General features: G+C 35.5%; 1 protein-coding gene across 1 annotated transcript in view; it reads right to left on the bottom strand.

Moving 5' to 3' along the window:
• CFAP47 (cilia and flagella associated protein 47) overlaps positions 1-12,310 on the bottom strand; it is a 365,678-nt gene that overhangs the window by 175,294 nt on the left and 178,074 nt on the right. The window contains exons 34-35 of the mRNA XM_081043051.1: positions 5,870-5,976; positions 5,467-5,583 (exon numbers count right to left, since the gene is read on the bottom strand). Of these exons, the coding sequence (XP_080899177.1) occupies positions 5,467-5,583; positions 5,870-5,976 (224 nt within the window). The remainder of the gene's footprint in view (positions 1-5,466; positions 5,584-5,869; positions 5,977-12,310) is intronic.

Genomic DNA, 12,310 nt, shown 5'->3' on the forward strand with positions numbered 1-12,310 from the left:
GAGGATATACAGATAAAATACATAACTAGAGCTAAAGCATAATATATCGATTGTTGAAATACTTTAAAACTTTTTTAAATGTTACTGATTGACAGTGACACTGAAATGTAGACATGGCAAATATTGCTGTGAATGTGAAGAACTTGACCTAAGTGTTAAAAGATGAATGAGATGTGTTCTAAGGATAACAATGATTTCAGAGCCTCAGATTCCATAAAAGCTAGTCAGAAGTCAGAAAAGTACTATGCACTAGAAATACTATGCACTATGTACTATGCACTAGAGTACTATGCACTGGAAATACTGACTAATGTGACTAGGACATCATCCCTGAGTTAAAGTATCACAGAATGCAGTCAAAGAAAACTTGAGAAGTAGACAAAATACTTAGGTAAGAGATGCCAAGAGATTTGCAAGCAAAATGCCAAGGGAGGAGACAGCACATGAGATGATCTTGAAAATTGCTTGGATTTTAAATAAGTTGTGTGTGGTGTGAGGAAAATGGTATATTCTATCAGAAAGACAAAGAACTAGAGGGCAACGAACGACATAGGGGAGTATAGTGTTCATTTGGAAAGAAGTACAATTTGAAGTACATAAGGTGAGAAGGCACAAGTGTAGATGAAAAAAGACTAAGAAGTGCCAGGGCCACGTTGTGGAGGGCATGGATGCCAGGGTGAGAGAAAGAACACAACAGTAACAATTCACGCAGATCCAGCAGTGGGTACTTGGGGAAATCCTTCTCCCAGAACAGACAAATTATAGTAAGGCAGAAAATGTAATTATACTGATAAGCAAGATAAATTAGTGATGGCTGTTGAAATATACTTGAGATAAAATCCAGACTACAGGGGAATCACAGCAGAGACCCTCAACATAGCCAGAATGTACACTGAAGCTAAAAAGCAAAAGTCAGGAGCAGAAGGAAGGATTCTTTCTATCACTTTACATAGTGCCTCCGATCTCCTAGAACAAGGTGGAGGTAAAGAGGGAGAATTAATTATTCATGGCAAAAAAGGAATGGGATTGGTCTGAGGCAAGGACTCAAAGATGTAGAACAAGCAACTCTGTCTTCGTCAATGTACAGGGAGCTCGCTACACTTCCATAAAAGAAGATCTACTATGACTTAATGGCACACAGTCAAGTTAGCAACTGCAAAGGAGCTGGGCCAGGCCTGGAAATGCAAATAGTGCCAGAGCCGAGGATATGTAATGTGTTACAGTAGTCTGCCCTTATCTGCGGTTTCCTTTCCCACAGTATCAGTTACCCAAGGTTGACTGCAGTTTACAAAGATTAGAAGGGAAATTCCAGAAACAATTCGTAACTTTTAAATTGTGCACTGTTCTCAGTAGCTTGATGAAATCTCCCGCAGTCCTGCCCGGGATGTGAATCATCCCTTTGTCCATGCTGTGTACATCACGTGCCACTTAGTAACTTAGCAGCCGTCTCAGTTACCAGACCAACTGCCACAGCATACAGTGCCTAAATCCAAGTCACCTTCATTTTACTTAATAATGGCTCCAAAGCAAAAGAGTAGTGATGATAGCAATTCACAGATTCCAAAGAGAAGCAGTAAAGGGCGTCTTATAACAGAAAGGTGAAAGTTCTAAACCAGAAAAGGAAAGAAATAAAAACAGTATGCTGAGGTTGCTAAGATCTACTGTAAGAACGAATCTTCTGTGCAATTGTTAAGAGAAACACAGAAATCCATGCTAGTTTGCTGAGACCACACTGATACAACTTTCCTTACAGTATATTATTATAATTGTTCTGTTTTATTATTAGTTATTATTGTTTATCTCTTACTATGCCTAACTTATAAAGTTTATCCTAAGTATGTACGCATACGTAGAGGAAACAAAACGTAATACATAGTATATAGAGTGTTCAGGCATCTGCAGTTTCAGACATCCCCTGGGGGTCTTTGGAGCATATTTCCTGCAGATAAGGGGGGACTACTGCAAGTGGAACGAAGGCACTTGACTCTGAAATCTGGCAGCAGTTACCAGAGAATAACGATAGCCCATCTGATCATCTGCTAGTCCACATTTCCAAAAAAACATTATTTTCCTTCTTTGGAAGAAGAGAAGGGTTTCTTCTTCCTTGTTTTGTCAAGAAGCAGTAAGGTTTACCAACAAAAGTACCGGGGGAGGGGACTGTTAATACAAAATAAGGGACCTAGCCTGCCTCAGTAATGTAAAAAGACGCTATTGAGGATGATTTGAGGACAAGTAATAGACCAAACTTGCCAGGTTTCTCATCAGTGTTCTGTGGTCCCGCATTTCTTCAAGGACAATGGTAATCAACAGATGTAGGAAAATTAATTAAGATAAGAACAAACGAAAAGATGAAATACAGAGTTTAATTCCCACAAGGGGAAGAATATGACCCTGATGGGCCCTGTGGGATGGGCTGGTCTATGGATGTGATCCAAAGGGAATTTCCTTTATGTGAATTCTACACTTTGTATGCCTAGGGTGCTGGGAAAGGTGTTTGTTGGGGAAAAGGGAACACTAGTGGCAAAACACTCTGGGCTCAAGTGTGAGATCAATAAAAGTCACTTGAACACTGTTTTAATGACTACAACATAAAAGATATAGACAGCAATATAAAACTATTCTAAAAGCTCATCTTTGAAATTCAAATCGTATCAGATAAAAAAATATTTACCTTAATGGAAAAATATATGTAAGGACAAAGATATTAAACTGAAAAACCAGAGAAGAGAGCATTCTTAGCTTTCTTTATGATAAATTTCAATGAAAATAATTTAAATTACAATTTACACTTTAGTGTAGAGTACACAATTACACTTTAGTCAATCCGAGGCTTAAAAAGCCAAATATTAAATTAACAATTAAGTTAGGTTTCCTTACAACAAGACTTTCATGTGCAGTACCTTTCAAAGACATCATCATTACTTTCTCTCTGTATAGGTCTAACCAAGAAGAACTTCAATTATCCACTTTTACTTCTAATGGATAATGGACAGTATTTCCTACTGGACTAACAAAAGATAGGGAATTTAACAAACAAACAAAAATTCGTAATAGAGAAAAATGCTGGAATAGAAATCTGGTAAACTAAATCTATGAATCTGTTTCGGTTTTGTTCATTCGTTTATTGTGTTCTTTAGATTCCACATATAAGTGAGATCGTACAGTATTTGCCTATGTCTATGTTTCTAATCCCAAATTTCAACTAAGGCAACCTAGTCACACTAGGGTTGCCTTCTTAATGTATGTCATTTGTTCAGATTTGTTAAAAAAGAGACAACAGGCCCAAAGTAGAGTCAGTCATTTTTGCTAAGTCACCAAACTGAGACTTAACATTAACTTAATTATAGTTGCTGCCTCTCCCAGGAATGCAATCTTAACCAGTCAGTCTGGTATTTCCTAGTAAGTTCATCTGCCTGATAGACCCCTGCCATCCCCCAAAGAAAGGTGGCCTTGCCTGAAATAGTCCGCTGCTTGCTAGTCACTTCTTTGTCCTGCCTCTTTCTGCCTATAAAAACCTATTTTGTATAGTTCCATGGAGCTTCCTTCCAGTTGCTAGACGCATGCTGCCCAATTCATGAATCATTGAATAAAGCCAATTAGATCTTTAAATTGACTCGGTTGAATTTTGTTTTAACATGTTCTACATGCGGTTTATGCCATATCCTCTGAGAAAACACCTTCCTCTCTTACTACAACCAATCCGAATCCAATCCATCCTTCAAAAACCCATATAAGTCCTGCCTTCTCCACAAAGTCTTGGGTGGACCAACCTAGATCACACTGATCTCTTCTTCCTTTATGTGAATTCTACACTTTATATTTTTGTACACACTGACAATTAAATGAGAATATTCTTTATCATTTAACATGCATGTATCTTGATAATTCAATGTGTTTCTATATTCTTCAAAATCAGGAATCATTTATTATTCTATTTCATTACTCTAAAGTAACAAAGGGCTCAAAATGTTAAGCATACAACATATTTTTGATTATTGCTATTGAAGACTTAATTTAAAAAGATAGATGGAATTGTAACTTGCAGGTCTAAATGTAATAAAAACGTATATTGTCATTGTGATTTCTACATGAGAACTTATTTTAAGCCAAAGTGAAATGTTTTGTTTTTTGCTACTGAATTAGAAAACGATAATACAATATATTCAAACAACTCTGCTCCAGTAACTTATTCTTAGAGCTCAGTAAGGTTAATAAAGCATTCATTCTTCGAGTTTTAAGAAAACTGGACCTATCACTAGAACTTTCTTATTATGTATAGTTGGATGTACATAATTATACGCATTTAATAATATCCAGAATCTCTGCTGTTCTATTTCAATTTCCACATTTTTAGCAAAAGACTGTTTCAATGTAGATTTAAAATTTGTGAAGAAAGGAATATTATAAAGGAGTCAACTAACATTTTTCCAAAGAGGACATACTAATGTTCAACAGGTATATGAAAAGGTGCTCAACATCACTAATCATGAGGGAAATGGAAATCAAACCATAATGAGATATCACCTCACCCCAGTCAGAATGGCTATTATCAACAAGACAAGAAATAACAACTGTTGGAGAGGATGCAGAGAAAAGGGAACCCATGTACACTGTTGGTAGGAATGTAAATTGGTGCAGCCACTATGGAAAACACTACGGAGGCCCCTCAAAAACTTAAAAAAACAGAACTATCATATGATCCAGCAATCCCACTTCTAGGTATATATTCAAATGAAATGAAATTAGTATCTTGGAGATATCTGCACTCCCATGTTCATTTCAGTGTTATTCACAATAGTCAAGATATAGAAAAAACCTAGATATCTGTGAACAGATGAATGGATAAAGAAAATGTGATACATACTTACAATGGAATATCATTTAGTCACAAAACAGAAGGAAATACTGCCATTTGTGACATGGCATGAACCTGGAGGACATTATGCTACGTGACATAAGCCAGATATAGAAAGAAAACTTTTGTATCATTTCAATTATATCTGGAATCTAAAAAGTCAAACTCAGAACCAGCAAGTAGAACGATGTCTGCCAGGGGCTGGGGATGCGGGAAATGGGGAGATGTACGTCAGAGGATACAAACTTTTGGTTATAGGATGAATCAGTTTGGGGGATGTACAACATAACATGGTCATTATAGTTAATAGTGGTTGTATACTTGAAATTTGCTAAGAGAATAGATCTTGAGTTTTCTCACCACACAAAAAAAATGGTAACTACATGAGGTGATGGGTATGTTAATTAACTTGACTGTGGTAATCATTTCACATTATAGATACATGTATATATATTACAGGATGATGTCGCATACCTATACAAATATCACATCATGCAAAGCAAATACAGATAATTTTTATTTGCCAATCATACCGAATAAAGTTGGGAAATAAGTAAGAAAAGAAGAAACCTATAAAATATTTATAGGATGTGTGATAGAAAGGTACCCACCTGTATGCCCACGCTAAAGCCAATTTCACGAAGAACAGTCACAATAATCATTGAATTGTGTAAACAGTGTTCAAAACTTGCTGGGTGTGTGTACATATTTACAAAATGAGTCTCAATCTGGAAAAGACAACAATCAAACCTTTCAGTAATGGAATAAAAGTGACTGCTTTTGAACTGTTCTCTGTAGTTCAGCAAAGAATTGTTTAAATATTAACATTTGTTAGTAGTAGATCACTGTAGTCAAAATACAATAAATAAAAAGGAAATGTTAGACATGCAGATTCAGGTGTTACTTAAAATGCAAACATTTAAAAGAATCGGTTTGCAGAAAATACTTTGTGAGTTTTAATTACTAAGTTCTTTCAAATAACAGAAAACCAGTCTGCATGAAAGTAACTCTTACCAAAAATGGGCAATAGGCTCCCAACAGTGTGGCTAAAACAAGGCCATCTGAAAGGTCTTTGTCAAAATTTACTATCCATCTCTCCGAGGGCATATCATCTGTATCACCTGTTCCAAAAAAGAGAGTAAATATAACATTAGTTTTACTTTTCTAAAAAGGTTATCTTATGAAAATTTGAGCAACAGTCAAAGAAACAGTTGCCTTTGTTTGGAAAAGAAAAATCCTATTACTGTGGTAATAAAAACAAAATTTAAACCCCAGAAGCTTAATACCAGGAAATACATTTGGAAGGTTTTATAAGCAACTGCAAGCTGTCGCCTTTATTTCTTATTGGAATCACTTTGACGTATATACTACCATGTAGTAATAGAAGAAAAATCAAGGATTTCCAAATTACTTAATTCCGTTGATTACCCTGGAGTTTAAATGTTTGGTCATGATCATCAACATGGATAAAGAGATTCAGAAGGCATGGGTTACTTGTAACTCTAAAGTTTTACTGTCAGTTTCCCGATTTGTTGCAGAAACTCTCCACATGTAGGGCAAATATATGAAAGGGATTGGAGACTTATGGCTTAAAGGAATCAGAATGGACCTACAAAAGATCACACAAGATGGAGGAGGAATACAAGACAATCTCAGTCATGGAAATTACTACCCTGAGACTAAAGCAAAAAGTGAAAGTATGTGGATATTTAGTAAATATCTGAAACACTGTCATATATTAGGGAGGTAGGGAAGGTGATTTCAACATCGGAAATCGCTGCAATGTTCAATGGAACATTTCCTTTTTAAAAACTTTTCCAAAAGGGTCTAGATTCTTAATGGTTTGAGATGATTTCTTGTCTGAAAACAAGGGGGGAAATTGGTGCTCTTCGTAAATCTTGCTTCCCATTTTTTTGAGAAGAGGAAACCATGATGGGTATGTTCATGACATGTTTATTAATTTGATAAACTAGGATTTATTTACATCTGGAAATGGAAGTCTAAGTTTTCTCTGGAACCACAGATGTCCTGCATGCTTCACAGAAACAGTGTCCAGTACTTTTTCATCTGAGATGCTACAACACTGAACGTTTCTATAGGATTTCTATAGCATATCATTGCAAAATCCATCTAGCAAACAAAGATCACTAGCAAATTAAAACTAATACATAGCAAACAACATTCTGCACTAATTTTCAAACTATTTTTTTCCTGATAGAAACGTCTAACTGTACATTTGTTACAAGATATGATACAATCAAAGTAATGATTTTAAAGTGCACATTTCTAGTTGGCTGAATAATTATAACTTAAATGTGCTTCTCTTAACGTATATTTACGACTCGTGGCTTTTAATAAAAGGGTCTCACTTTTGTAGCCAATAGTCATTTTTCTATGAACTAGAAGCAATACTAACTGTAATCGGAAAAATGCAATTTACTAGCCTTTTAAATTGATAGTCAATCAGTCAGCAGTGGATGTAGAACATGTCCTCTAAATATCCCATCCTCATCTTCTACAAACATTGGAGAAGGGACAGAAATTCCCCTACAGCAGTTTAACATCTTGTGGAGGAAAGATCACACCCATAACAAGAAAACGACTAATGAAAAATCTCCTAACTAGAAGCTAACAAATAGGTAAAAATATAGCAAAAACGAAGTGTTACATTGTTACTATCAACTCCAATCAGTTACTATCAACTGCAATCCAGAATCATAGGAATCATTATGACCTCCCCCCTTTCTTTATTTCTAACTTCTTTTGTAAACAGTTAAAAACCTAGCTGTCATGATCTACAATATATTTACTTATCTATTCAACCTTAGTATACATACAGAGTACTTTCAGAATTGCAAACCCATACTTCTGCAAGAAAGTAATGTGCATGTATAGTTCTTATTCTCTTTACTTGTTTTTTTAGGGTTAAATATGATTTTTTTAAGATTTTTATGAAAATATAGCTACCATACAATATTATATTAGTTTAAGGTGTACATCATAGATATTCAACAGTACCCACCTGGCACTATACAGTTATTACCACATTATTGATTATATTCCCTATACTTCACATCCCCATGATTATTTTGTAACTACCAATTTGTATTACTTTTTAATTTATTGGGGGAACAATTGTTAGTAAAATTATGTAGATTTCAGGTGTACAATTCTGTATTACATCATCTATAAATCCCATTGTCTGTTCACCACCCAGAGTCAGTTCTCCTTCCATCACCATATATTTGATCCCCCTTACCTCATCTCCCAACTCCTACTCCCCTTACCCTCTGGTAACCACTAAACTATTGTCTGTGTCTATGACTTTTTGTTTCTCATTTGTTTGTGTTGTTCTTTTGTTGTTTTTGGTTTATATACCACATATCAGTGAAATCATAGGGTTCTCTGCTTTTTCTGTCTGACTTATTTCACTCAACATTATGCTCTCAAGATCCATCCATGTTGTCACAAATGTTCCTGTATCATCTTTTCTTATCGCCGAATCGTATTCCATTGTGAATATATACCATGACTTCTTTATCCATTCATCTATTGAAGGACGTTTTGGTTGTTCCATGTATAGGCCACCGTAAACAAAGCTGCAATCAACATTGGAGCACACGTGTCTTTATGGATAAATGTTTTCAGATTTTTGGGGTAGATACCCAGGAGAGGGATTGCTGGGTCATATGGTAATTCTATTTGTAATTTTTTGAGGAACCTCCACACTGCCATCCATAACGGCTGCACCAGTCTGCATTCCCACCAACAGTGTATGAAGGTTCCTTTTTCTCCACAGCCTCTCCAACACTTGTTATTATTTGTCTTGTTCATGATAGCCATTCTGACTGGGGTGAGGTGATATCTCATTATGGTTTTTGTTTGCATTTCTCTGATGATTAGTGATGTTGCGCATTTTCTCATATGTCTATTTGCCATTTGTATGTCCTCTTTGGAGAAATGTCTTTTCAGGTCCTGTGTACATTTTTCAATTGGCTTGTTTGTATTTTTGTTGTTAAGTTTCATGAGTTCCTTGTATATTTTGGATATTAGCCCCTTATTAGAGGCACTATTTGCAAAAATCTTCTCCCATTCAGTTCGTTGCGTTTTTATTTTGTCAATGGTTTCTCTTCCTGTGCAGAAGCTTTTAAATTTCATATAGAACCATTCATTAATTTTAGCTTTTCCTTCCATTACCTTTGGAATCAAATTCATAAAATGCTCTTTGAACCCAAGGTCCATAAGTTTAGTACCTATGTTTACTTCTATGAAGTTTACTGTCTCAGGTCTTAATGCTTAAGTCTTTGATGTTTTCTGATTTGATTTTGGTACATGGTGACAGATAGCACTCCAGTTTCATTCTTTTGCACGTGGCTATCCAATTCTCCCAGCACCATTTTTTGAAGAGGCTGTCTTTCCTCCATTGTATGATTTAGCTTCTTTGTCAAAAATTGTCTGTCCATGTTTATGTGGTTTTATTTCTGGGTTGTCAATTCTATTCCATTGGTCTATTTTTCTGCCAAAACAATGCTGTTTTGATTATTGTAGCCCTGTAGTACAATAATACAAGCTAAAGTCATGGAGTGTGATACCTCCAGTATTGTTTCTTTTTCTCAAGATTGCTTTGGCTATTCGGGGTCTTTTGTGGTTCCAAACAAATCTCATGATTTTTTCTTCTATTTCTTGAAAAAAATGCCATTGGGATTTTGATGGGGATTGCATTAAATCTGTATATTGCTTTGGGTAATATGGACATTTTAACTATGTTGATTCTTCCAATCCATGAGCAAGGAATGTCTTTCCATTTCTTCGTGTCTTCTTCAATTTCTTTCAAAAACGTCTTATAGTTTTCAGCATATGAGATCCTTCACATCCTTGGTTAAGTTTATTCCTAGGTATATTATTCTTTTTGCTGCAATTGCAAAAGGAATTGTTTTTGTGTGTGTGTGTGTTTCTTTTTCTGAGATTCCATTGTTAGTATAAAAAAATTCAATGGACTTTTGTACATTTTGCAGCCAGCAACTTTACTGTATTCATTGATTGTTTCTAATAGCTTTTTGGTGGAGTCTTTAGGGTTTTCTATATATAGCATCGGGTCATCTGCAAAGAGGGATAATTTAACTTCTTCATTCCCAATTTGGATGCCTTTTATTTCTTTCTCTTGCCTGATTGCTCTGGCAAGGACTTCCAACACTATGTTGAAAAGCAGAGGTGATAGGGGACAGCCCTATCGTGTTCCTGAATGTAGAGCAAAGGGCTTCAGTTTTTCACCATTAATTATCGGATTAGCGGAGGGCTTGTCATATATAGCCTTTATTATGTTAAGGTATTTTCCTTCTATACCTATTTTATTAAGTGTTTTAATCACAAATGGATGTTGTACCTTGTCAAATGCTTTTTCTGCATCAATTGATAGAATCATATGATTTTTGTCCTTTATTTTGTTTATGTGATGTATCACATTGATGGATTTCCGGATGTTGAACCAACCTTGTGCCCCGGGGATGAACCCCACTTGGTGGTGATGAATAATCTTTTTAATGCATTGTTGTATTCTATTTGCTACAATTTTGTTTAGGATTTTTGCATCTGTATTCATCAGAGATATTGGTCTGTAGTTTTCTTTTTTGTGTTGTGCTTACCAGGTTTTGGTATCAAGGTAATGTTGGCCACATAACATGAGTTAGGGAGTACTGTCTCTTCTTCAATTTTTTGGAAGAGTTTGAGCAGGATTGGAATTAGACCCTGTTTGAAGGACTGGTAGAATTCTCTAGTGAAGCCATCTGGTCCCGGACTTTTGCTTTTGGGAAGGTTTTGGATGGCTGATTCAATTTCATTACTGGTGATCGGTCTGTTCAGATTTTCCATTTCTTCATGGTTCAGACTTGGAAGGCTATATGTTTCTAAGAACTTGCCCATTTCTTCTAGGTTATTGAATTTGGTGGCATATAGTCCTTCATAGTATTCTTGGATGATCCTCTGTATTTCTGTGGTGTCCGTGATAACTTCCCCTTTTTCATTTCTGATTTTGTTAATTAGTGTCTTCTGTCTCTTTATCCTAGTGAGTCTAGCCAAGGGTTTGTCAATATTGTTAATCTTTTCAAACAACCAGCTCTTTGTCACATTAATTTTTTCTATTGTCTTTTTGTTCTCTATTTCATTTAGCTCTGCCCTGATTTTTGTTATTTCCTTTCTTCTGCTGACCTTGGGTTTCACTTGTTCTTCTTTTTCTAGTTCTTTAAGGTGTCACATGAGATTATTTATTTGGGATTTTTCTTGTTTTGAGCTAGGCTTGTAATGATATAAATTTCACTCTTAAAACTGCTTTTTCTGCATCCCAAAAATTTTGGTAGGATATATTTTCATAGTCAGTTGTTTCTATGTATCTTTTGATATCCCCTCTAATTTCTTCTTTGACCCAGTCGTTCTTTAAAAGTATGTTGTTTAATCTCCATGTATTGGTGTTTTTTCCTGGTTTCTTTTTGCAGTAGATATCCAATTTCAAAGCCTTGTGATCTGAGAATATGCTTGGTATGATTTCAATCTTCTTAAATTGCTGAGGCAGATTTTATGTCCCAATGTATGGTCTACCCTTGAGAATGTTCATGTACACTCGAAAAGAATGTATAGTCTGATGTTTTAGGATGAAGTGCTCTATATATGTCAATTGTGTCCATTTCATCTAATGTTTCATTTAGGGCTGCTATTTCGTTATTTATTTTCTGTTTGCATGATCTATCCATAGCTGTCAATGATGTATTTAAGTCCCCCAGTATAATTGTGTTTTGGTCAATTTCTCCCTTTAGTGCTGTTAGTAGTTGCTTGGTATATTTTGGTGCTCCCTGATTGGGGGCATAAATATTGATGACTGTTATGTCTTCTTGTTGTATAGTCCCCTTTACCATTATGAAACATCCAACTTTGTCTCTTGTTATCTTTTTCACCCTGAAGTCTGTTTCATCTGATATCATTATGGCTACACCTGATTTTCTCTGGATACCATATGCTTGGAGTGTCAATTTCCACTCTTTCACTTTGAGTCTATGCTTGTTCTTGTAGCTGAGATGTGTCTCTTGGAGACAGCATATGGTTGGGTTCAGTTTTTTTATCCAATCTGCTACTCTGTGCCTTTTTATTGGTGAGTTCAGTTCATTTACATTTAGAGTGATTATTGATATGTGAGGATTTCCTTTCATTCTATCTTTGGTTTTCTGGTAAGGCTGTGTCTCCATTGTTTCTTTGACTCTTTGTTTGTTTATTATTTCTGTGTGGTGGTATTCTATAATGTTTCCCTCTGTTTCTTCTTTTATGGCAGTATGTATTTCAGTTCTTGATTTTTTTTGAGTGGTTACTCTTAAGTTTATGTAGAAGAAACTTTGATATTTAGAGTATTCCATTTTCTTCAGTACGCTTACTTTCTCCATTCCCATATTCCAGTTCAGGCCTTTACTCTCC

The sequence above is a fragment of the Rhinolophus hipposideros genome, assembly GCF_964194185.1.
Source record: "Rhinolophus hipposideros genome assembly, chromosome: X".
In the NCBI taxonomy this organism is placed as follows: Eukaryota; Metazoa; Chordata; class Mammalia; order Chiroptera; family Rhinolophidae; genus Rhinolophus; species Rhinolophus hipposideros.